The sequence below is a fragment of the Hyaena hyaena genome, unplaced genomic scaffold, assembly GCF_003009895.1.
Source record: "Hyaena hyaena isolate Hyena2069 unplaced genomic scaffold, ASM300989v1 scaffold_6, whole genome shotgun sequence".
Taxonomy (NCBI): Eukaryota; Metazoa; Chordata; class Mammalia; order Carnivora; family Hyaenidae; genus Hyaena; species Hyaena hyaena.
This window is the reverse complement of record NW_024080638.1, coordinates 208,579-235,112: the sequence shown is the minus strand read 5'-3', so window position 1 is coordinate 235,112 and position 26,534 is coordinate 208,579. Positions and strand designations below refer to the sequence as shown.

Genomic DNA, 26,534 nt, shown 5'->3' with positions numbered 1-26,534 from the left:
GTGACCTTTCTGTAGGTGGAGAATCTGGGTCGCCTGGGGTTCTTCCAGGAGGCAGAAGGAAAAACAGGAACTGACCTGCAAATTCATAGCTGTTTCTCTTCGATCCTGTTAGCAGACACTGACACACTGTACTACTTCCCTCCCAGCTTTCAAGCAAGCAGAGAAGAGACTGACGTGGCAGAGTGTCTCTAAATTTAGCGCTTGGGTAGTGTTTTCTCTTATATCACTGGTCTGCCTCTTGTCTGGGGTAAGAAAAAAATGGAAATCATGTGATGTCCCCATTGCTGATGAGGCAGAAGCTCTCCAACTGAGCAATATATTATTTTTCTTGGCAGCTGCCTCCTTGCGCCTGGCTTGCTCCCTGGTCCAGAGCAAGCAAGGACCACCCACTCCTCTCAGTGGCAACACGTTCAAGTCCCTGTGACCATGAGTTACTTACTGTCTAACTTGCTATTTCCCTGGGACAGATGGGAGAAGGTTAATACATAAATGCATGTGCGTATCTGTTCAGTGTTTGGAAAGGAAGTTGGATGCTTTGACCAAAGCGCAACCCTTGAAAGGAAAGGGGAGCTAATGATTTCTGAGGACCTCCCCTGATTCATGCAGTTTCACCCAATTTCCCTGTATCATTTGTGTGACACATGGGTCTTACTGTGCCCATTTTACAGATGGAACCAAGGCTCAGAAAAGTTGGACAACTTGCCCAGTCACCTGGTTAGTTGATTGGCAAAACCTGGGATTTGAACCCAGGACCGTTAGACTACAAACTGCATGTTCTTGCCTGCTTTTTGTGTGATGAGCTCTGATGGAAACTGGACTAGACTTCAAACTGGAAACTGGATACCCTTCAAAGAAGGAAATCTGGAATAATAGGGCCTGGCAATTGGGTAGAGATGGGGACTTGAGGATCTAGGTGAGTGAGAACAGGCATGAGCTCCACATCTGGGTGACAGGGAAGATGTGCCTGATGAGACTGGGAAGGCAGGACAGAGATTGGCAACCTAGTTACCTGTCAGCCCCTACCAGGTGCCTGACATTGCTCAATGTCAGGGTCTCAGCAGCGAGCCCGCTGGCTTTCTTGTTCTCATGGAGCTTGTGTGGTGGAAGATAGAAATAAACAGGCAGCATATGATGCAATAGCAGGCATACCACAAGGAAGAAAAATAAAGCAGAGTCAGAAAGTGTTGTTTTAAAGGTGTGTGTGTGTGTGGGGGGGAAGGTGGTGATTAGAGAAGTCCTCTCTGATGAGGTGACAGTTGAACCTGCAGAGATGACCATATGTTGTCCACTCCAAGGAAGAGGGGCCGCGGATAAAAAGGTACTGATGCAGGCTCTGATTAAGGAATGTATTTAAAGACCCAGGAAGGAGGATAGTGTGGTCAGAACACAGTGAGCAGGGCCCCCTGGGTGGCTCAGTCATGTTAAGCGTCTGACTTTGGCTCAGGTCATGATCTCACAGTTCTTGGGTTCGAGCCCATCCTCATCAGGCTCTGTGCTGAGAACTCAGAGCCTGGAACCTGCTTCAGATTCTGTGTTTTCCTCTGTCTCTGACCCTCCCCTCTCACACTGTCTGTCTGTCTCTCTCTCAGAAACAAATAAAACATGTAAAAAATTTAAAAAAAAAAAAAGCACAGTGAGCAGGTGAGAGAGTGCTCAGAGCTGAGGTCAGAAAAGGAGGGGTGAGCACCGCGCAGGACTGGTAAGGCTGGATTTATGTCGAGCGAGATGAGAAGGCAGTGGAGAGTTTGGAGCACAGAGTACATGACATGACCTAGAGTATGAGACTGTTGACATTCTGGCTATTACACTGAGAAGAGACTAGGCAGGGGTCTGAGAAGAAGGGGCCATTGCAGTGTCTTGGGAAAGCGATCAGACAGCCATTCATTCCCTCCAGAGCTGATTACCCAAAACCATCTTTCGTGGGCTGCGGGATGAATGGCCACCCTTCTCAGTGAACAGGAGTGCTTCACAGAGGAAGTGGAGCATGAGCTGAGGTGTAGAAGAATGAGTAGGAATTTGCCCCAAGACAGGTGCTGGGAAGAGCCACCAGTTTGTAATAACAGTCATTCTGGTGCCTCTGTCCAAAGATGTGCTGGTTTTATACGGGAAGAAATTTGTTCTTTCTGTTGGAGGATGGCGGCCTGGCGGTAGTGGGGCAGCCTGGGGAAAGAGACGTGAGTGGCTTTTACTTTCATTAAAAAGTCTCTAGTGTTGTTCACCCACCAACAAAAGAAAAGGTGGTTTGGCTGCCTCTGCCTTCCTGGTTGATGTACCTCATCCGGGTTATGAAAAGATAAAGTAAGGAAAAGCTGGCCAACTAACTGTGTTCTTATGGTATATGTCGGATGCTCCCTCTTTGGAGGGAGAAATGTTTGTGACCTCTGACCTGCCCCTGGAGTACCTGGTTTCCTTCCGGAGGCAGAAGGCATAGTCAGGATGTACAGCATCAAGGACCATGTTCCACAGAGGAACCATGTGACAGAAAACTGGACCCATGGTGTCGGAAGCTAGGCGTCCACAGGCAGAGCCCCTTAGCCTCTCCCCTCTGCCCTCCTATGTCTTGGTCTTCTGGGTACTGAGAACTTGTGGTGACATTTCAAGGAAGATTCATTACTGATTTATTGTGAAATGTGTAGAAATGCAAAGTGCTTGATAAATATTTAATTATAAGAACAATCGGGCAAGACCTCTGCAAGGTGCTGGAGAACATTTGTATAAGAGACAAAGCACTTGTCGGGTGTAAGTCACAGACATGGGCCCTGGCTGCTGGGGCGTCTCACTCCTCCTGTGCAGGGGCAGTTCTGTGCAGGGCCTTCTCTTCTGCTTCATTAACCCCTCTCCACTCTCTGTTTAGCTTCATCGTCTTGGTGAGAGGCTGGGCCCTCAGAGAAGGGACTTTTCTAAGCTGTGAGCTAATGAGACATGGAGCTGGGATTCAGCCTCGGGTCTCCCACCTTAGACTTCTTGTGTTCCCCGATGCTTAACTGAGTCCGGGATGGTGACTTGACACACAGTACCTTTTCTGCCAAGGGACAGAGGCCTCCTCCATTTCCACAGGGAAGTTTAAGGTGTTTTAGAAATGAGTCTGTGCTGGAGGGTATGAGCAGTTCCTGATGGATGTGTTTGAACACATGGCTGTTGAGAGAAAACATTCTCTCTTTTCCATAAACCAGAAGATAATCCAGAGGAAGTAAAGCCCATCACTAGGGGCTTCACTGACTTCTAGCTTGTGCTTCTCTATCTTTAATTTGCATAGAAGTCACCTGGTCATCTTGTGAAACTGCAGATTTGAATTGTAGTTGGATAGATCTAGATGTGCCTCTCAGATCAGACAGCCTCTCAGATAGCTCTGCTGCTGGACCCTGGACCACCAGCGGAGTCACAAGTTTCCGGCAACCCTATCACAAGGCTAAGAGGGCAGGATGTGAAATGTTCTGGGATATGGCTTTGGAGAGGTCAAGAAAATAACATGTGTCGGGGCGCCTAGGTGGCTTAGTCGGTTAAGCGTCGGCTTTCGCTTAGGTCATGATCTCACGGTTCATGGGTTCGAGCCCCGCGTCGGGCTCTGTGCTGACTGCCAGCTCAGAGCCTGGAGCCTGTTTCAGTCTGTGACTCCCTCTCTCTCTGACCCTCCCCTGCTCACGCTGTCTCTCTCTCTCCTAGAAATAAATAAAACATTAAAAAATTTAAAAAAAAAATAACATGTGTCTTTCTCTCTGTTCCCCCAACCCTTGCTACGCGGTTTTCTCCTTTCACCCTCTCCCCTCCCACTTCCCTCCCCGTCCCACCTTCCCTCCCACTTCCCTCCCCATCCCACCTTCCCTCCTACTTCCCTCCCCGACCTACCCTCTCCCCTCCCACTTCCCTCCCCATCCCACCTTCCCTCCCACTTCCTTCTCCATCCCACCCTCTCCCCTCCCACTTCCCTCCCCATCCCATCTTCCCTCCCACTTCCCTCCCCGTCCCTGGCACCAGCTATTCAGCATGAACAGCTGGAGTGACATGCGGCAGGAGGTGATGTTCCTGACCAATGTGAACAGCTCCAGCTCCTCCACCCAGATCTATCAGGCTGTGTCCCGCATTGTGTGTGGCCATCCCGAGGGTGGCGGCCTGAAGATCAAGTCCCTCAACTGGTACGAGGACAACAACTACAAGGCCCTTTTTGGAGGCAACGGCACTGAGGAAGATGCTGGCACCTTTTATGACAATTCTACAAGTGAGTGTCTGCAGATGGCAGTCCTGGCCTCAGGACCCCACTTAGTTCCAGACTCAGTCCTGTGTCCCTCCTCTCTCGTGCTTACCCTTATCCGCTGACCCAATGCTGGGTGTTTAGGAGTCTTTGACCATCAGACTGAGCTCCTAGAGGAGTCTTTTCCTTATCAGCTGACTGTTCCCACTTCTTTGAATGGGGCCTGGCACATCTCAGTTACATCATGTGTTTATCAAAATGCATGAGTGATTGAAAGCCAACCTCCCCAGTTTCCTGGTGGATGGAGGAGGGGAGTTCCCAGAGAAATCAAGGATCTTCTTTTTCTTCCTCCTTCCCTTCCCAGGCATGCTTTATAATCAATAAAAACTTTAGAATTACAGAACAACGACAGCCATAAAAGCTAACATTTAGGGAACATTTCCTGTGTACTGAGCATTCTGCTGAAGTTATCTCATTTAACCCTTACAGTAACACTGCAGGGAACGTTGTATAACCCCACAGTTTATAGGCTTAGAGAGGTTAAGTGACTTGATCAGAACCACACCAGAGGTAACCCCCCAAGAGCCCATGTTAAGTCCAGATCTACCTGGCCCCGTGTTTTTTTCTGGTAGATCACATGGCTTCTGAAAAAGCTGTTAATGGTGGTGTGTGTACCATCAGCCTCAGGCATTTGATCTGCTGTTTGTTTTTGCTTCTTAGCTGCCCGGAGGTGTTAAAGAACCTTGTAACTCCATATCCCTTTCTTGTACTTGGGCAGTTTTGTGGGGATATGTGTTCTGTGCCTGGTGGCAGCAAGGAGCCAGTGTTACAGTTTTAGACAATGACATCCTTTTCCTTGAAAACATGATGCAAGTGAGCCTTTCTCCACTTCCAGCCACAGGTGTTTCTTTCAGACACTGAGCAGAGGCAGCTTTTTGTGCATTACTGTAACACAAGAACCTTTTATTCTTTGGAGCAAAGCACTCCAGGCATTGCAGGTTGTTTGCAAGCCTGAAGGGGATGGCATTATAGGCAATTTTCTGAAATGCCATCCCCTCCACTCCCTCACTTGCAAGTCAACCCAAGGGAACTTTCATTTGCAAAGCAGATACAACTGTGAGCAAATCCTTTTTCTTTTTCTTTTTAAAATTATATTCTCTTCGCAGCATGTAGAGGATGCTTGGTGCCTAAAAAAACTCAGAATGAAATTAACAACAACAAAAACAATTCAAGAATCCTTCTGGATAATCAAGCCCTGCTGTCTATTATAACTTTGGATTTTCCAGTTAGGGGTTTTATTACATTTACTACATATACTTGTGATGGGACCTATTAAAGGGAAATGTCTTATTTTTGCTTGAAAAGTAAAAATCTAAATCCAGCTCTCTGTTTTCAATGAAAACAAATTGGCAAGGGCTGACAAATGAGTCTGCATCTAGAGTTATGCAGGTGTATGCATGGTGAAAGCGTGTTTCTAGATCATCTCAGTTGTGAGTTATCCACCATCAGTGTTATAAATGACTGATTATATGTCAAGCATTGTTGTAGGAAATTTACATATAACATTGTTAATGCTCCCCATATCTCTGCCAAGTACATAGTAACTTTATTTTTACAGAGGAGCAAACTGAAGCTCAGACAACTGAAGCTATTTGTTACAAAGCTGTTAAGAGGTAGAGCAGGGATTTGAACTCAGGACTGTCTGGCTAGCTCCAAAGCCCTTGTTCCTACAAGTATATGACCATGCATATGCATATCTGCCTTTGTCTTCATCATAGCCCCTTATTGCAATGATTTGATGAAGAATTTGGAGTCCAGTCCTCTTTCCCGCATCATATGGAAAGCTCTCAAGCCTCTGCTTGTTGGGAAGATCCTATATACACCTGACACTCCAGCCATAAGGCAGGTGATGGCCGAGGTAAGTTGCCCAGGCCCAGAAGTCCCTCTCCAGAATCCTCCGAGAATTTATAAGCAAAAGGGTGAAGGTGGCTTCAAATGGATTATATTGAGGAAACTTATGGCTCTTTTGCGGTTTCCAAAGAATAAGAACCTCAAGTGTGGCCCAGGCCAGAGCCGACTGGAGGGCTGGCTCTCCAGCCTTGGGTATTTGAATCATAGCTGCAGGCAGGTTCTTCTTGGGGTTGGGAAAGACTGGAGACAGTGATGGAGCATCTTGTCAGGGGGTGGCTGCATATCATGGTTCTTCTCCTTTTTTTCTGCTGCCCTGCTCCCTACCTGGCTCCAGGTGAATAAGACCTTTCAGGAACTGGCTGTGTTTCATGATCTGGAAGGCATGTGGGAAGAGCTGAGCCCCAAGATCTGGACCTTCATGGAGAGTAACCCAGAAATGGACCTTGTTCGGGTGAGTGTCCCTCTGGTTACTGTGTGCCTGCTTGATGCTAGAGAGGTGAGTTTCTGGTCACTTTCCCAGAGGTGACTGAGATGAGAATTCCTACATTTAGCCAATGAGAGGTATTAAGCATAGCTCAAGCTGCAGATGATGGTGCACAGATAACGATGTTTCATGCATATCAGCATCAATGTATCTGGTGGTCAAAAATTAGTTTTCTATAAAGCTTAGCGAGGGTTGGGATTGATGATTATAGGACCCTGACTTTTTCATTTCATCTAAAGCCAACCATGGCATCTTATTTAGCCTTCCTATATCTTGGTGTAGGTCTCGACAGAGGTGTGGGGGCAAGGGCCTGGTCTGACCTCTAGACTGGGCTGAGATGCTTGCTCCCAAGGTGCTCTTGGAGTGCAGAGCAGTGTTAAGGTGTTGAGGGGAATTGCCCTTAGTGCTCTGAGCCACTTGAAAGCGATAAGTGCTCCAGAGACAATTGGATTCAAAAGTGGAAGAGCTTGAGCAAGAACAGAATGTTTCCTTTGTTCGAGCCTGAGTGCCATTTAATCACATCATCCCTGTCTCGGGCTGAGTCAGAGAATCATTAGACTATTTCCTATCTCCACGGAGAGGGAGGCCTCTTTCTTTTGTTTCTGCTGCCATTAAGAAGCAGGAATGGATTTTACCAGGTTTTCTATCTTGACACCTCATTGATCAGAAGGGCAGCTCAGTTTTAGAGGCGGTACCTACCTGAAAGGTACTCTCCCTTGATACCCTGGATTTGGGGGAAAATACTCAGGGAGCCTTCCAGTGATGGGAAAGCTACAGTCATCTTTGTTGTCCTAGTGCTTTTATATATGCAGAATTCTTAAATTGGGGCCTTTAAAAACTAAGGGACTTTGGTAAGAAAAAAAATAATTTGTATGGATATATGGAATTATGGCTGACTCATAATAACAACTCATGCCCTTCAAGGATGGGTCTCTGTTGGGCTCCAGTAGTCTCTCCTCTGAAAGGGATTACATGATCCAGCCACTCACAGCCCCATAGTCCTGTCCTTGCCTCTTCCTGGTCCTGTTCTTTGTTGTAGGGACTCCATGAGCTTTAGTCTGTAGGCAGATGGATGCTTCCCCTACTTGATTGATTGACTTAATTTTTTTTTTAATGTTTATTTATTTTGAGAGAGAGAGACAAAGTACCAGCAGGTGAGGGGTAGAGAGAGAGGGAGACACAGAATCTGAAACAGGCTCCAGGCTCTGAGCTGTCAGCACAGAGCCGGATGCAGGGCTTGAACCCACGAGCAGTGAGATGACCTGAGCTGAAGTCGGTCGCTCAACCAATTGAGGCACCCAGGCGCCCCTGATTTAAAATTTTTTAAAGATTTTATTTAAAGTAATCTCTACGTGAAGCATGGAGCTTGAACTCACACCCCCATGATGAAGAATCCTGTGTTCTACCTACTGAGCCAGCCTGGCACCCCTGATTTAAAAATTTTTAATATGGGTCGCCTGGGTGGGTTAGTCGGTTAAGCGTCCGACTTTCGCTTAGGTCATGATCTTGCGGTTCGTAGGTTCGAGCCCCGCGTCGGGCTCTGTGCTGACTGCCAGCTCAGAGCCTGGAGCCTGTTTCGGAGTCTGTGACTCCCTCTCTCTCTGACCCTCCCCTGCTCACACACACTCTCTCTCTCTCTCTCTCCTAGAAATAAATAAAAAACATTAAAAAATTTTTTTTTTTAAATAAAAAATTTTAATATAAGTATAATAAGATGGAGACTTTGGCTTGGATGTTATAGCAACTCACAGACTCCCAGTTCTGAGAAAACAAAACACTTGTAAACATGGCATGGCATTTGTTAGGGATTCTGCTGGGAGAACACAGGATGTGTAATAGGAAATGTATGTAGGAACTGTGGATAGGGAGAGAGGCATGACATGTGGCTTGGAAGCCTTGTGTGTAAAGCCAAGAACTTTTACGTGAAGCTCTGAGGGATCATGAATGGGTTTTAAACAAGGAGAGATGTAGATACGTTAACCTGATATGGTAGGTTAATTGAAGTGTGGAAAGATGGAAGGCAGAGACCAGAGTGGAGACCATTTAAGTAGGTAGCCAAGGCATCAGCAGGAGGTGAAGCCTGACAACTGCTTGATTGTGGAGGGGGAAATATTTCTAGCTGATGGATGGTGGGGATGTCCAGTACGCCCATTGGTGCTGAGGCTTGGAGTGCAGAGGTGGTTAAGCTTGAGACACTGATTTAGGGACTCCTCAGCCTGTGGGTGGAAGTCGAAGGAACCTCCTCATCGCCTTTCTTCTCTCTCTTAAGGAGTGTTTGTCTAACTCCACAAACTTGGGCTACTCGGTCTTCTGTACCCACCTCGTGTCTGGTATGTGAGGTGGTGCCTGAGGCTTCTACTTCTTTTGGAATAGCTCTTGTCTTTTTTTCAGCTTTATTGAAGTATAATTGATAAATAAAAATTATATATATTTAGACTGTACAGCATGTTTTGATGTAGTATATGTTGTGAAATGATCCTCACAATCAAGCTAATTAACATATCCATCATCTCACAAAGTAACCACATAGCAAATTTCATATACAAAACAGTATTGTTAACCGTAGTCATCCTGCTGTGCCCCAGATATCTAGAACTTACTCAGATTGCATAACTGAAACTTTGTACCCTTTAACTTACCCATTTCCTTCACTTCTAGCCCCTGGAAACCACCATTCTACTTTGTGGTAGCTCTTACCTTGCTACTGTTTCCAGCTCTGTCTACATGCACTGTATCACATCCTGCCCCCAACCCCCCTCCCCCTCCCCCCCCCCAGATCTGGAGGCACTTCTGTGTTGAGTCGTAGAACCCACTGACACTAAACTGTTCTCCTTTCTGAGCTGCTCTTTGCCTCCTTTGTCTCAAGGCACTGCTCCCTCCCTCACTACTGCTCCCAAGATGATCTTATAGCTCTGGAGCACCTCAGGTTCCCTAGAACGGCCATGTGATGAGTGCTCTCACTGGGTACATCTTACTTGTCTTGCCACCTGAACCATGTTTCTCAGAAGCCACACAGAGCAGGGCGGCCTCACCCCAAATGCCGTGTGTCTTTATTCTGTTCTTACCTGTTCAAGTCTCCAAATAGTCATCTCAGAATTGGTAACATACCTCTGTGAACTTCTGTGAGGTAAAAACCTGTATCCATTATGTTAACGAAAATATTTACATATCTTACTGATGACAGTATTAAGTTGTTATTCCCTATAGGAAAGTAATTTGGAATGAAAATTGCAAAGAACCATAAAAAAGTGCTATCTTGTATATCTCCAATCCATACACCCTCAGGGATGGATCCTACGGAAATAATTTAAAGAAAGAAGTCACTGTATGAGAGGAAATGTTATTGTAGTAATAATTGTTATTGTGAGAAATTAGAAATAGGCTAAATTCTTAGCAGGGTGGGAATAGTTAATGAAATTATAGTATATATACTCCATAAAACCATTATGTTCCCATTAAAATAATAAATATGAAGCACATGGGGGAAAACTTAAATTGTTAGTGGAAATAAGAGTGATTTAAAAAGTAGCAGTGTTTGGCTCTGTAGAGATTCCACTTCAGAGGATCTAGAGTTTCCCTTTCCCTCACAAAGCTGTGATGGTAGTTGTACCACTTCTTTTCCATGAGCTGGATTTGGAGCTGACTCATCTTTCTGGCCACACTGTGCAGGCTTCTGCCCCAGGCCTCTGGATCTACTGGTTGAACACCAGATTGGTTTGTCCTTCTCTTCCGTGTTGATCTACATGGGAAACCAATCAGCTAGGGAATGAGAAATGGAAGACGGGTCTCTTTTGCATTGCCATCCATGCATCCTGCAGTTTTACTTGGTTTTACAGTGGCAGCGTCTCCCCAGACTAAATAGCACAAGTGGGTTTGTTTTATTCAGTCTAGAGATAAGGTCATTATGAAGAGTCAATAGCTTGAGTCTCAAAAGAGGAAGATGATATAATGCAGGGGGAAGATGCAGTAAAATCAGAGTCCATGTTTCATACCCTGACTTTGCCACCAAATGAGTTGTGTGAACTTAGATTAGGGACTTGAACTCTGGACCTGTTTTCTCATCTGTAAAAATGGGAACTTTTAAGACTGATCTTCCTCATGGAGTTGTATGAGGTAAAGCATACAAATCTAACAAAAACTGTACAGAGTAAGTATGATCATTGTTGTTACTGTAGTCGATCCTGTTAAGCTAGGCTGGAAACATAGGGGCACTAGGTTCAGACTAGTCTGACTTTTGAGTTTCATTCAGCTCCATGCCAGTTAGCATTGTGACTCAGCTGTGGTTAAAATCATAACTTTTTATTCCCTCTCCAACCTCTGTATTCTCACCTGTAACAGGGGAACACTATTACTACCTTACAGTTTTCTGTGAAGATAAAAAAAAAAAAGACAACATATGTGAAAAGGTTAGGTTTTGTAAATCCTGTAAGACCCAGTATCTAGATTTAGTTGGTGTTTATTTCTTGTACTTTCTCATTGAAACGGCAGACACTGTTGGACAGCAGAAGCAATGACCAGTTTTGGGAACAGAAATTGGATGGCTTAGGTTGGACCGCTAAAGACATCCTGGCATTTTTGGCCAAGCACCCAGAGGATGTCCAGTCTGCTAATGGCTCTGTGTATACCTGGAGAGAAGCCTTCAATGAGACCAACCAGGCAGTTCGGACCATCTCTCGTTTCATGGAGGTGAGGATCTGATCCATGGATCATTTAGAAAAGTCTTCAGCTTCTTTCTCTGAGATGGTGCTGTAAGGTTTGGATTGGAGGAAAGTTGAGAAATAATGTCTAGTCTTAGTTCCAGTAGTATCCCTCAAACCTAATACAGGACTTGGTGTATAAAAGGTACTCAATAAATGTTAGTTGAATGACTGAATGTGTGAATAAACAGACCTAACTCTAGCTTTATTCTGTTTTCCTCAAGAGGGTTTTTGTTCATGGTCTTCTATGTTTTCCCAAGTTTTTATATATAGCTCAAAACCCAATGACAATAAAGCATGCCCTTAAAAAGGCATTATTTATTCAATTTATCTAAAATCTAATAGGATAAATTTCATTTTAAAAAATCTAGTTTAAAAAAATTATGTGACTTAATAGGGACAAATAAGGTGTTTTTTGTGAGTGTGTGGTTTCTTGTGTTCTTGTTTGTTTATTTTCGGTCTTCTTACGTGGTTAGTTATGATTCAGAATTGCCAGGAAAACAGGAAAATGAGGTATGATCATGGTTTCAACCTCTTTCGTTCGACAAAATCAACGGAAGTAACTTACTCTAAGTGCTTCCAGCATTCTCTTAAATTACAGTTAAAAAACAAAAGGCTCTGTTCTCAACTGAATATTGGAAAATGACTTTGGAGAGGATGAGAGTGGGGATAAAAATGGCACGCAGTTAGCATGTCCCTCTTAGAACAGTGTCTTCCCTGGCCACCAGTGTTCTCACGAAGGCCGTTCTGCTCCCACCAGTGTGTCAACCTGAACAAGCTCGAACCCATAGCAACGGAAGTCCGGCTCATCAACAAGTCCATGGAGCTACTGGATGAGAGGAAGTTCTGGGCTGGGATCGTGTTCACCGGAATCACTCCTGGCAGTGTTGAGCTGCCCCATCATGTCAAGTACAAGATCCGAATGGACATTGATAATGTGGAGAGGACAAATAAAATCAAAGATGGGTGAGTTCAATCCTGCCACACCAGCCAGTTTTGGGGACATCAAGAGCAGCTATTTTGACTGGAGGCACTTCATTTTAACTAATAATGTGGTAGAAATTCCACCAAAAAATAACTCAGATTGGTGGCATGATTTTGGTAAAAGTGGCACATTCAACACTTAGAGACTGTTATTTCAGAGGTCATAAAATAATCATCTTTTGATTCAGCACCTATGCTCAAGATAATTAATCCCACAGCATTAAATCAACAGGAAAACAAAGAAAAGAAAAGGCTCTAGGTTCGCTGGGCTAGCATTATCCATTTTTACAAAAAAGGGCAAATAACCAGTATAAATGGGAATGATTAAGCAAAATTTGGTATGTCCACTTGATGCAATGTAAGGTAGCAGAGGAAGGGGGAGAAAACCAAACCAGCAGGTTGGGATGACCACACTGATTATATCTGTTTAAAAATGTGTGCACATGTTTGCTGAGACCAGAAAATAAGATGCAGAAATGAAAATAGTGGCTTTGTAATGGTGGCAGGATTGTGAGTGATAGGCTTTAAAAAGTTTTTTCAATTTATTTAAACAATGGTTATATATTGTTTTGAGAGCATGAGTGGGGTAGGGGCAGAGAGGGAGAGAGAGAACAATCCCAAGCAGGCTCCATGCTGTCAGTGCAGAGCTAAACACAGAGATCGAACTCACAAACCGTGAAATCATGACCCGAGCCGACATCAAGTTGTACACTTAACTGACTAAGCTACTCCTGGCTTTTTTTGGTGTATGATTCTAATGAATATTTGATCACCTGTGGTTTGGTTTTAGGTACTGGGACCCGGGTCCTCGGGCTGACCCCTTTGAGGATATGCGGTACGTTTGGGGAGGCTTTGCCTACTTGCAAGATGTGGTGGAACAGGCGATCATCAGGGTGCTAACCGGCACTGAGAAGAAAACTGGTGTTTATGTGCAACAGATGCCCTACCCCTGTTATGTCGATGATATGTAAGTTACCGCTAAGCCACCATCTTCTCGTAACTGGTTAACTCTGTCCCCAGAGGGAGTACATACACACGTGTACATACATACATACATGCATACACAAGCATGTGCATACATACCAAAGGAGATAGAATGCTTTGGTTTTATTTATTTTAGATGTGTGTTAATATTGGTCAAGAACATCTTTTTTGAAATTCAGTGAAGATTTTAGGAGATAAGATGCTAGATGTAGGTAGTTGACCATTCTATCCATGTTACTGACATGCATGTGCACATAGTGGTCATCTCCCCCCCGCCCCTTTTTTAAATGTTTATTTTGAGAGAGAGGAGGGGTAAAGAGGGAGAGAGAGAATCCCAAGTAGGCTCCATGGTGTAGCACAGAGCTTGACATGTGGCCTGATCTCATGAACCCGTGAGACCATGACCTGAGCTGAAATCCAGAGTCAGACGCCTCACTGACTGAGGCACCCAGGTGTTCCTCCTTCTTTTTTTTATCCATAGTTACCAGCACTTATATATATATTGTTTTAATATTTAAAAAAATTTTTTTAAAGTTTATTTTTGAGAGAGAGAGACAGAGTGCAAGTGAGGGAGGGGCAGAGAGAGAGGGAGACACAGAATCTGAAACAGGTTCCAGACTTCAGGCTCCAAGCTGTCAGCACAGAGCCTGATGCAGGGCTCAAACCCATGAATCATGTGTGAGATCACGACCTGAGCTGAAGTCAGATGCTTAACCATCTGAGCCATCCACGTGCCCCAGTACTTACATTTTTTACGCCCTTCCCTTTTTGGTCAAAGTTTGCTCAAACTGCAAATTTAAAGTGTTGCAACAAACACATGCAAGCACATCCACACAGATACACATTCCCCAAACACAGGAACAGCAATCTGGACCCATAAAAACTGACTCCATGTCAGTTTATCCACTTTCTCTTTATAAGTGGTAAATCACATTTTTAAACAATCCAAATAAGACTGAACAAGGCCTTTTTTATCTTAGACTTTAGATAATCTTTCAGTACTTAGTCACTAAGCTGCCAAGATCTCATGGGAACTGTGCCTTTGGATCTAATGATTTCTTGTAAGAAAGAACAGGCAGAGGTGTAGTTATTGCAGGCATCTAAGATATGTAACGTTTCTTCCAAATTCTGGAAATTCTCTTATTCTCTGTTGTATGTGTGTAGCGATCAAGAGTGCTGAAGAAGCAGGGAGCCTCTTCGTACTTTGCTCTCTGCTTTGCATTGAGCAGTGATTTCCCTGCATGACTCACTCTAGCTTTTCCAAGTCACCCTGAATTATCTTGTATTTTACCTTCAGAAAGATTAGCCAGAGTTTCCCAAAGACCCCCACCCCACCCTCTAACCCCACCCCTGCCCCCAGCCAACCCCTCAGCTGAGATTGACTCTAGGAAGGACCTCTTAAGATGAGGACAGGTTGGGAGCTTTGCAGCATTAAGGGCCTTTGCCTGTTGTCACATAGGTATGTGCATAAATAGTCAAGCAGGGCCTTGAGCCTGGAGTTCCAGCGTCCAAAGTCTGTGTCCCTTTAACATCACAGTACCGCATTTCTTATTCTAGTTTGGAATTTGAAATATTACTGACAAGAGCTGCCTAGAATCTGTTTCTACGTTATCTGTGGTAAAAGTTGTGCAAGTCAAAAGTGAGATGACCTTGGAGATGTTGAACTTCCGTGAGAGAAGGAGTTGGGTTTTTTTGTACTTTAAAGTAATGTGCACCTCGTAGTTACCTCGTGGCTAAAGCAGGCCCTACAGAAATTCCACTTGGCAGCACTCCATTGGTCTGACTGTCAGTATGTTGCGCTCCTTATGAAGCATTTGATAACCTATACATTTCACAGTCTGGAGGTCCTGCCCCTCATGGGCTCCATCTTGGGGGTTCCTCTTGCACACAAGCTTGAGGGCACTGGCCTCTGAGCCCAATTCTCACTCCCTCTATTTCTCCTCCCTTTCCTGGGGCCTGCAGCTTCCTGCGGGTGATGAGCCGGTCGATGCCTCTGTTCATGACGCTGGCCTGGATCTACTCTGTGGCTGTGATCATCAAGGGCATTGTATATGAGAAAGAGGCGAGGCTGAAGGAAACCATGCGCATCATGGGCCTGGACAACGGCATCCTCTGGTTCAGCTGGTTCATCAGCAGCCTCATTCCTCTGCTCGTGAGCGCCAGCCTGCTGGTGGTCATCCTGAAAGTAAGGCTGCCACGCCAGCTCCCTGCTGTCAGGGAGCTTCTACACAGCCCAACACCTGCTGTGTGAGAAGTAAAGCAAAGAGTATTTGGGAGGGAAGGAGTCATACATGTCATCTTTTGAAATTTTCTCATTTTACATTTGGGAAGAGTGAGGCCCAGAGAGGGGCAGTGACTTGCCCAGGGGTCAGCCCAGCTGGCTGGTGGCTGAGCAGGACTAGAACCCAGGGCTTTTGCTTCCCAGGTAGGCACACACTTAACTATGCCGTGACATCTGGTTGGCAGATGTCAGTGGTCCATGACAGCATCTGATTGCTGTTCATTTCCTTAGATGTATTGGGTAGTGATTCTGCCAGAATTTATAAAAGCCATAATCTGAGAGATCCGTATTATTGCAGGTTAGGTTTTTCTGGAAGCAGAGCCTGAGACAGAGTTTGGTGCGTTTATTGGTATTTATTAGGGATCAGCATCTATGGGACAGATGGGGAGTATGCAGGATTGAGCAGACGGAGGAGGTATGAAATGCAGTGCAGGGCCAGCCCCACGGTCGCTCTGGAGCTTACACAGCTTGCTGGAATTGTCCTTCATTGAGCTGAAATACCCAGTCCCAAGGCCTCCCTCCCTGATACCCCATACCCCAGTCCCCTCAGTCAGTCATTGGAATGATATCCCCCAGGGCCAGGCAGTTTTGTGGCTGTGACAGACCCAGAGGAGTTGATACCTAGTTGACAGCTGTCTTCTGTGACCGCCAGGCAACAGTCCTCCAAGGGGACTCTGGGCAGTGCTATTCTGTGCCCACCGCATATATTAATAGGTTTATATACCAATTTTCTTTCCTTACAACCATTTGTTTTAAGGTTGCATCATGTTAAAAATAAATATTTTCAAAGTGAGGGGAGTGCAAAGGGATAGGAGCTAACATTTAGTTGAATACTAGCTACTGTTAGTTACAAAGAGCACTTACTGATTGCCAAGCACTGTCTAGAGCACATCACCTGTGCTTTCTTCTTGTAGCTTCACTAACCCAGTTAACATCTCAGCAAATGAGGTCAAGGAAAATGAAGGGCCTCACTGAGGTCACCCAATAGTGACCTTGCTAAAATCAACCCCTTCTCATGCTCTGACATCTGACTGCAGGGGTGGAGCTCCATGGTGGGAGGCAGTGGTCCTGTGGCTGGTGGGCAAGAACTGTTCTGGGGCCACGCGCTGGCCAGCCCTACGCAGACATACCCAGATGAACTGGGCCAGGAGAGGCTTGAAAGGCCCACAAAGGTTTGGATGGTTGTGGGAACGCAGAACCCATAGTAGGTTACCAAGGAGGGGATAAGCAGATTTCCTGGCCATTTTCCATTGCTTTTGGAAGGGGAAGTCCTAGAGTGCTGTCTCCCACAACTCTTTCTTCATGCTGAGAGAGTGTCATAGTTCTTAGGAAGGGAGAAACCAGGTAGTGGTATTTCTTTGAGAAAAAAGAACACAATTGTCCATTGGGATGGAGCTAACTGAATCTCAGCCCTGGACTCTTCTGTTCCTGCCTCTGCTATTACTTTGCTGTGTGGTCTTGGGCCAGTCACTGTCCTTCTATTCGGCCTCAATTTCTTCATCAAAACAATGGGAAGAACTGTTTCCCTATATTCTCTCTGAGATGAGTGTGAGTAAGCCCTGGCTTCTTCCCATAGATGGTGCAAGGATGTGCTTGCTTTCTGGGGCGACACATTTAACAGGTCTCTTCTTTCCCAGTTAGGAAACCTGCTGCCCTACAGCGACCCCAGCGTGGTGTTTGTCTTTCTGTCTGTGTTTGCCGTGGTCACCATCCTGCAGTGCTTCCTGATCAGCACACTCTTCTCCAGAGCCAACCTGGCGGCAGCCTGCGGGGGCATCATCTACTTCATTCTTTACCTGCCCTACGTCCTGTGCGTGGCGTGGCAAGACTATGTGGGCTTCACGCTCAAGATCTTCGTGGTGAGCAGCCGCCCGTGGGCAGTGGCTGTGGGCACAGCCCCTGGTGTTTGTAGTTGAGGCTGAGAAAAGGAGAGGAGTGTGTGCGTATCTGGGGGTGGGGTGTTTGTGTGTGTGTGCACGCGCACGCGTGCAAGATTGCTGAGCCTTTGGAGCATCTTTGGAAGCATAAAATTTAAAAGTGTTACGCTCCATCATGCGTGCATTTCTGAAATGTGTGTGCATAATGAGCACTTATAAATAGAATCCTTTTATATGCTGTTAGTGAGCCTACTACCCTCAAGGGATCTGAAGGTGAATACTTCCATATCTTGTAATTGATCCATTCTGCAAATTCAAATTTCTTTGAGTGGAGTTTACATTAGAAATGATAGAAAATGAAAGACAAGGAGATGGATACGTGACTTTTGCCTCCTTCCCACAGAGCCTGCTGTCTCCTGTGGCTTTTGGGTTTGGCTGTGAGTACTTTGCCCTTTTTGAGGAGCAGGGCATTGGGGTGCAGTGGGACAACCTGTTTGAGAGCCCCACGGAGGAAGATGGCTTCAACCTCACCACGTCAGTCTCCATGATGCTGTTCGACACCTTTATCTATGGAGTGATGACGTGGTACATTGAGGCTGTCTTTCCAGGTACACGGAGCTTCCACACTGTGTGAGCCATCTGCTAGGGAAATGTCATTTCTAGCTGCAGAGCTCTCCCGTGTTTGTGTTGGAATTTCTGCAGAGCCCGGGGCTCCCTGAAATGTAGCTAGGGCTTTAGACCCAAGGCAAACAATCCAAGGAAAAGCAGCTGATGCTAAAAGTATAACTCTTACTACTGACGTAGCTCTCATTTCTCAAGCACTGTGCACCAGGTGCTGTGTAAGGTGTTATATATACTTCGGAATTTACTCATACACATTTTTTTGCAAATGAGAGAACTATGAGTCAAAGAAGTAACTTGCCTGTGGACACACAGCTGGTAAATGTTGGTGCTTAGAGGCGAACCCAGTTGGGTAACACTGGGTCAGCTGGTCCAGGAGATTCCTGCTTCCAGTGCTGGCCCAGTTCTCTGATTCTGTATCCCCAGAATTCCCACCAGGAGATGTTCAGTTGCCTGAGTACTGCTTGTGAATAAATAGTAAGAGATGTTGGCTCTAAGCCCTGTGATTCAATCAAATTAGCATTCATAAAATTCAATTTGGTACTTCCCTTAATAAATCTCCTTGACCAAGACCTTGGATTCATTTTTATGTAGATCACAGTCTGAGAGAGTAAGGTTTAACAGATTCTGGGTCACCTGATGTTCCTAAAAGGGAGTGTATGTGAAACATATGTGCGTGAAACATATGTGCGTGAAACATATGTATGTGACCTCTATCTGAGCTTCCTGCACAGGAGATGCAATTTTGTGTCATACAGATCTGGATTCAGATTCTGATTTCTTCACTTACTGGCTGAGTGACCTTGGGTAGGCTATTCAGTGTCCTCATCTGTAAAATGGGGCTGATAACCTGCCTCATGGGGTTGTTTGAGGATTCAGAGAGGTATAGAATGTATATTTAATAGGTCTCAGCAAGTGTTAGATCCCCCTACCGCCATCTCTATCCCAGTCTGTCCCATCTCCAGAGGCTGTGTCAAGGAGGGAGTAGTTCTGGCTGGGATACCTCGGGAATGCTAGCATGTTGCCAATCTTGTCTTACATCTTGGTTTTTATCTTTGCTTTCAGGCCAGTATGGAATACCCAGGCCCTGGTATTTTCCTTGCACCAAATCCTACTGGTTTGGTGAGGAAAGTGATGAGAAGAGCCACCCTGGTTCCAGCCAGAAGGGAATATCAGAAAGTAAGTGCTGCTGACCTGCCTGTGCGTCTTGCGTGACAATCCCCCGCCCACCCCCCTCCCCTCCGGCAGTGATGGTCAGGGGCAAAGGATGGCTTTTCCCCTTAGAGAACATAAAACCACTCTAGGGGGAGAGAAATCACATGCAGTGCATCTCTCCAAATTCTCCCATGCAAGTTGTGTCCAGTGCTTTTGTTGACTTATCGGGGAGTTGCTATCTGGGTCCTTGAGGGACATTGTCTTTGTTTTCTTGGCTTCTAAGAAGGAAGCCCTTGATCTCTATACTTACACACATATACCTTCTTCCAACACATATTCTTTACAATACATTAATAGCTAGGAGGAAGAGGTAAGGACAACTGTGATTGTGGAACCATAAGTTCACTGTCTGCCTTGTCATCGTGATAGATATATGAACCTGTGTAGGCTGACACCAAGTGGCTGCCAGAGCTCAGCCTGTGCTTCTTGATATTCTTACCCTTCATTACCCAGAGCTCTAATCCTCTCCTGGCTTGTAACTGTTGACGAAGGTGCCCACAATTTAGCAAAGGCTTTGCCTTCTGAGCTGTTGGCTTGGGTTCTTGGAGAGAAACTATCTTTGTGTTCAATGTGGCTTCCTAAGTACTTAATAAGTCCCTTTTCTGCCGATGTCTTCGGTGCCTTCGCCTAGTTACCAGTGGAAAAGTCTGACGTTCCTTAGCAGGCATAGCAGACAACTTACAACTGGCCTTGCCCACTATCCCAGCCTTTTCTCCTGCTGTTTCTACTCTGCTGGCCCAGACTCCTGTTTACACCTAATTCTGAATCACCTAGAACTGCTCACCGTTGCCAGGACATGTCATGCTCTCCCACATCTCTGTGCCTTTGTACATGCTGTGTCCTCTCATGGAAGATCCCTTTCTCTAACTTGCCTGCCCTCTAAATTACTACTCCTTCCTCAAGACACAGTTCTGTACCCCTTCCCCTGAGCAGTTCTTCTAGATTTCTAGGTGGTCAGTCACTTCCTCTTCTGAGATTGCATAGCTCTGACAAACGGAAAGCCTTTTAATTTAAAATAATTACTGACTCATGGAAGTTGCAAAAAATAGTATGGGGGGGGGGGATGGTTCCCTTGTGCCTTTCATTCAGTTTCCCCCAGTGGTAACCCCTTACATAACTTTAGGACAGTATCAAATGCAGGAAATTGACATTGATACAACTCATAGATCTTCTTCAGACTGGACCAGTTTTACATGGACACATTCGTGTGTGTGTGTGTATTTAGTTCTGCGCACTTTGTCACATGCAGATCCACGTAATTACTAGCTCAGTCGAGATGCAGAACTGCCCGATCAACACAGACCCCCTTATTCTGCCCTTTGAAAGCCGTAGGCACCTCCTTTTTCCCTCGGTCCCTGACACCTGCCAGCCACTGATCTGTTCTCCACTTGTATGTTTTATTATTTCTAGAATGTGATCTAAATGGAACCACATAGTATGTAACATTTCAAGATTGACTTTTTGTCACTCAGCAGAATTCCCCTGAGATCCATCCAAGTTGTGATGTGTATCAATAGTTCCTTTTTATTCCTGAGTAGTGTTGCATGGGCTGGCTATTCCTCAGTTCCATGGCATTTTTTGATATATGTTTTTTTAAACAAATTTTAGGCTTCTATTTTCTTAGTGTATTTTTTGTGTATGTGTTTGTTTATTTTGTGAGAGGTGTATGTGTGCATGAGCGGGGGGAAGGGCAGAGGGAGAGGGAAAGGGAGAGAAAGAATCTCAAGCAGGCCCCACACTGATGCAGGAGCTCAATGTAGGACTCAGTCCCGTGAATCATGAGTTCATCACCTGAGTGGAAATGCAGAGTTAGATAGTTAACCAGCTGAGCTACCTAGGCACCCCTAGCCTCATATATTTTAAGTGCTTGTCAAATCTTTTTCTCCCAAAGACCGTGAGTGCTCCTTTATCAATGAATTTGCATCACCACTACTGCCCAAATAGACCCTAAATAAATGTTAGTCGTCTGCTTGCCTGAGAAACCAGAAGTATCCATGGAGAGAGGACGGTTCTGAAAGTACGGTCAGAGCCCCTGTGTCTTTGTGCTCCACTTGTCAGTACTTGCTGTGAGTTCATTCCCGTCTTCTGCCTTCTGACAGTTTGCATGGAGGAGGAGCCCACACACCTGAAGCTGGGCGTGTCCATTCAGAACCTGATGAAGGTTTACCGAGACGGCATGAAGGTGGCTGTTGATGGCCTGGCCTTGAATTTCTATGAGGGCCAGATTACCTCCTTTCTGGGCCACAATGGAGCTGGGAAGACCACCACCATGTAAGAAGCGGGTGTGGCTCTAAGAAGCCACAAGAAGGTTCCATAGTGCAGTCAGAAACCCATATGTAAGGACATTGCACTGGTCACTGAGGCAGAGGCAGAGCACATGAGGCGCTGATGAATGTAGGATATTATCTAATCACAAGAGTGATTTTTTGGCGCTGGTTTTTGCTAGATGTTATTTCTTAAGTCTAAAACTGCCTAGGAGCCTCTTGATGACCTTTCTCATGGAGTTCTCAGAGTTCTGTACTGTTCCTGGAACATGAGGCTGTGATAGCCAGTTTGGTTAGAACTCTGAAGCAAGAATGTGGGAAGAAAGATTTGATATGTTGGAGAGAAGTAGTGATTTCCAGGAGCTCTGTCGCTCAGGAGGTATGAAATACGGCCAGACAGCTGGCCATATGACTGCCCTCTCTGGGACGTATAGGGACCTATAAAGACCTTACAGTGGGCAGTCTCAGAAGGGAGCACGAGCCATAAACACCAGAGTTAGCCTCAGTGACTTTCAGTGTGGTCCCTCATCTGTTGCAAAGGGTATGCCTTTGGGGATAATGACCTTTTCTTGTTCTTTTTTTTCTTTTTCCTTTCCTTCTTCTTCTTCTTCTTCTTCTTCTTCTTCTTCTTCTTCTTCTTCTTTTGTTAATGCAAAATCAATATATGAACATTGCAGATAATATTTATTTTTGGTTTTTAGGTTTTGTTTTTTTTTTTTAATTTTGAGAGAGAGAGAGATAGAGCACAAGCAGGAGAGGGACAGAGAGAGAGGTTTTTGGTTTTTTAGTCTTTTTTTAATGTTTGAGAGAGAGAGGGAGACCCACAATCCGAAGCAGGCTCCAGGCTCCAGGCTGTCAGCACAGAGCCCAGTGCAGGGCTCTAACTCATGAGCTGTGAGATCATGACCTGAGCTGAAGTGTGACGCTTAACCAACTGACTGAGCCACCCTTTTAAAAAGCACACAAAAGCCCTACTGCCTAACACAAAAATGATTTTTATCTTTGAATAACTTGTTCTGGTTTTTCCGTTTTTCATGGATATGATTTTAGACTTACAAAGTGCGTGATTCAAACAGTACTTCCTTGTTTTTAAATTTTTAAAAGTTTATTATACTGAGAGAAGGCGCATGTGCTTACAAGTGAGGGAGGGGCAGAGGGAAGGAGAGACAGAATCCTGAGCAGGCTCTGCATCGGCAGCACAGAGCCCAATGTGGGTCTTGAATTCATGAATTGTGAGATCATGACCTGAGCTGAGATCAGGAGTCGGACGCTTAAAGGACATCGTCACCCAGGCACCCCTCCAACTGTACTTTTCATTGCAAATTGGAATCTTTGTTGAAAAACACTTCTCTTGATACTGCTCTTTCCAACACATAGGCGCACTCCTAGTTATTCACTAAGGCAAAGACTTCTTTGTTTTGTGGGAGTCCGTTAGGGTCTGTTAGGAAGGAATGGGGGTGTGGGACGGTTGTTACCCCTGCCATAGCTGTCCTGACTGCAGCCTGGCGTGGAGCATTTCAGAGGAGAGGGATTAACACTGACTCTTGTACTTGGGAATTTGTGTCCTCAGGTCAATCCTGACTGGGTTGTTTCCTCCCACCTCGGGCACTGCCTACATCCTGGGGAAAGACATTCGCTTTGAGATGAGCACCATCCGGCAGAACCTGGGGGTCTGCCCCCAGCACAACGTGCTATTTGACATGTGAGTACCAGCAGCACTGTGAGAAGCAGGCCCTCTCTGGATGTGTGTGCCCTGAGTCATGGGCAGACTGGGACTTAAGCATTTTACCTTCTGTGGGGGTAACCATGCAGGGAGGTGAGACCCGATTGTCCGTTGTTTTAGGAAAATCAGGAGGTGATTGTTGGGCCGGAGAGGTCCCATCAGTCTGGCTGGTGGTTGAGGGCTTGGGAAGTAGTTCGCTCCATTGCTGACATTTTAGAGGGCCAATTAGCCCATCTCCTCTCCCTCCTCATGCTTCCCTGATGCCAGCAGCGGCTCTACTGCCCAGAACCTGGCAGTGCCTCAAGGCCTTTGTCACGATGGCCCAACATTTCCTGCTCTGCTGTAGCAGAGAAAGACCTGAGCTCTGTGACTTTGGGCAAGGACTTCTCCCCTTCTGGGCCCCAATTTCCTCTTACCTAAAGTGAGTGGCTCAGGCTTGTGTCCTCCACAGGGACCTCCCTTCTTGTGTAGTCTGAGGTCCTTTGATGTTTAGAAGGGCTGTTCCAGGTAATTGCTGAGCCAGTTTCTTGGTTGATGGGGCTGTAGGGTGGGCCCTTTGAGGTCCTGAGATTGAAAGTTGCAATTGCCTGCTGTGTGGTGGCCAGGACTGCTGGGAAATGGCTTGAAAGGACCTGTCACATTACAGCTTTGGCTTCTTTAGCAGCTCAGGTGGTTGCTTATTATTCTATCTTGATTCTTCATATTAATTTTTAGAAGTAGATAAATTAGGAAAAGGTTTGGGGCAAAGGGCTATGGAAATATGCCTATTCTGTTCTGGGTCAGGAAGCACTGTATTGTGATGTAGCCTGTGGGGTGCAGATCTGACCTGCCCTGTGTCCCCAGGCTGACTGTAGAAGAACACATCTGGTTCTATGCTCGTCTAAAAGGACTCTCAGAGAAGCATGTGAAAGCAGAGATGGAGCAAATGGCCCTGGATGTTGGGTTGCCTCCCAGCAAACTGAAAAGCAAAACAAGTCAGCTCTCAGGTGAGTTGCCCTCCTTCAGCAATCTCCCCCACATATACACACTGCAGAACCAATAGCTGCCCCAGTGTTCCAGTGGGGGGAGGTGGGGGTGGGTGAGTAGGTCATAAATGGGTCCCTGGCTTGTCCCCACGTAGGTGCCTCCATTCGTCTCTCAACACCTCTGCCTTTGCTGTCTGGGGCCAGTCCTGGAACATCTCTCTTTCTCTCCTAGGTGGAATGCAAAGAAAACTGTCTGTGGCTTTGGCCTTTGTTGGAGGATCCAAGGTTGTCATTCTGGATGAGCCCACAGCTGGCGTGGACCCTTACTCCCGCAGGGGAATATGGGAACTATTGTTGAAATATCGACAAGGTAGCCGATGTGTATTTATTTTGACTTATGGACTGGGAGGGAGAGATGGAGAGACTCTTGAGAAGTATGGCTGGAGCTGTCATATGGCTGTTGTTGCTAGAACAACAGAATTGCTTCTCAAGGAAATTGTCAGACTGCTTTTCTCTTAAAAATTTTTTTTCAACGTGTATTTTTGAGATACAGACAGAGTGCAAGCAGGGGAGGGGCAGAGAGACAGGGAGACACCAAATCCAAAGCAGGCTCCAGGTTCTGAGCTGTCAGCCCAGAGCCCGATGTGGGGCTTGAAATTGTGAACTGTGAGATCATGCATGACCTGAGCTGAAGTCAGACGCTTTACTGACTGTGCCACCCAGGTGCCCCTCAGACTTCTTAAAGTTCTGTGCTCACTCATGGCTTGGATGGGGAAGTCCTGGTTTATAGGACACTTAAAATTTAGGCTTCCTGATACAGGGACCAGAAAGAAAGAAAATGGAGATAAAGGTCACGAGAACTACCTCTAGCATAGAACTCAGAAATGTCTATTGTAACTAGGTTCCCCTATAGGCTGAGATTGCCGAGAACAGAGGCTGTGTCTTTGTTCATCTCTTTTCCCAACCTGGTGCCATATATGTGTTGGAACAAGAGTAGATGAGCAAATGAGGATCATGGACTCTGGGGCCAGCTCTAGCCCTGAGACCTTGGATATGTCATTTAAGTTGTTTTAGTTTCTTTACCTATCGTAACAGCAGTACCTGCTTCATAGAGGATTAAGTTACTCGAGAACGCATGCAGACCCCTTACACGCTGCCTGACATGTGGCAGGTTCCCAAGTGAATGTTCCTGTTCTTTTTTCTGTGAGGATGCAGAATCTGTGAGGATGGCTTTGCCATCTTCAGGGTCATGGCCACACAGGCTTCCAGGTCTTTCTGCCTTGGATTCTGCCTTGTGCCCTGCTAAGATTTCTGTAGTTCCAGCTGCTTCAGTCAGTAAGAACCAACGGGCCTCACTGGTCCCACATCCTTGTGTTTGTGTTTGGCAGGCCGCACCATTATTCTCTCCACGCACCACATGGATGAAGCAGACATCCTGGGAGACAGGATTGCCATCATTTCCCATGGGAAGCTGTGCTGTGTGGGCTCCTCCCTGTTTCTGAAGAACCAGCTGGGAACAGGCTACTACCTGACCCTGGTCAAGAAGGATGTGGAATCCTCCCTCAGTTCCTGCAGAAATAGCAGTAGCACTGTGTCTTACCTGAAGAAGGTGAGTTGTGTTTTCAGTGCTGGGCTGGTGCTGGGTCCAGGGAGTCAGAGCTAGTTGGCTGTGAGTGGCTTGTCCACCTCCACCCTGCTCTGCTGCATGGGGGTCACCATGTCCCTATGCTATGGGTCCCTTTGAAGCCACATCATACTTTGTAGAAAGCTCAGGAGGCTTGTGTTCCTGCAGTACGAGCTTGGTTGAATCCCACTTCCTGTTTCCTATGGAGGCATGGTGAGTGATTGAGTGGGTCCTTAGAGGGCTTTATATCAAATGAAAAAGACGTGCCAAGAGTGAGGAAAGCTAGTTCCAGAATGCCCTGCCATTGTTGCTCATTACCCCTAGGTTTCACTGACCCTAGCTTTTAACCTACAAAACAGCAAATATTTATTGAGCACTGATTTCATGCCCGACACTCACCCTAACAGATTCTGGGCATAAAAGAATGTAATGGTAATAGTCAATTCTTTGTAGCCTTGTTATCATTTACAAACTTTTTTTTTTTTAAACTTCTATCATCTCAAAGTGCAGAGCAACTTTGGGAAGAGAGGTATTGTGATTATCAACCTAGGTTAGGGAAGTGACGTTTGTAGGAATTATGTAGTTTATTCAAGGTCATCCAGCAGGTAAATAAGAGATGGGACCAGAACCCAATAACCAGGTATGTTTTCCTCTGTTCCTCAGTCTATGCCTGAGAATGGTTTGTTTGTTGGAACCAGTGGCACCTAAAACATTT

General features: G+C 45.8%; 1 protein-coding gene across 1 annotated transcript in view; it reads left to right on the top strand.

The window, feature by feature from the left end:
* Positions 1 to 26,534, top strand: part of ABCA1 (ATP binding cassette subfamily A member 1) — a 133,146-nt gene that overhangs the window by 71,153 nt on the left and 35,459 nt on the right. Inside the window, exons 9-23 of the mRNA XM_039240113.1 lie at positions 3,976 to 4,216; positions 5,968 to 6,107; positions 6,435 to 6,551; positions 11,073 to 11,270; positions 12,042 to 12,247; positions 13,056 to 13,232; positions 15,212 to 15,434; positions 17,168 to 17,389; positions 17,811 to 18,015; positions 19,094 to 19,207; positions 21,343 to 21,514; positions 23,078 to 23,209; positions 24,074 to 24,216; positions 24,428 to 24,565; positions 25,584 to 25,804. Coding sequence (XP_039096044.1) covers positions 3,976 to 4,216; positions 5,968 to 6,107; positions 6,435 to 6,551; positions 11,073 to 11,270; positions 12,042 to 12,247; positions 13,056 to 13,232; positions 15,212 to 15,434; positions 17,168 to 17,389; positions 17,811 to 18,015; positions 19,094 to 19,207; positions 21,343 to 21,514; positions 23,078 to 23,209; positions 24,074 to 24,216; positions 24,428 to 24,565; positions 25,584 to 25,804 — 2,649 coding nt within the window. The remainder of the gene's footprint in view (positions 1 to 3,975; positions 4,217 to 5,967; positions 6,108 to 6,434; positions 6,552 to 11,072; positions 11,271 to 12,041; positions 12,248 to 13,055; positions 13,233 to 15,211; positions 15,435 to 17,167; positions 17,390 to 17,810; positions 18,016 to 19,093; positions 19,208 to 21,342; positions 21,515 to 23,077; positions 23,210 to 24,073; positions 24,217 to 24,427; positions 24,566 to 25,583; positions 25,805 to 26,534) is intronic.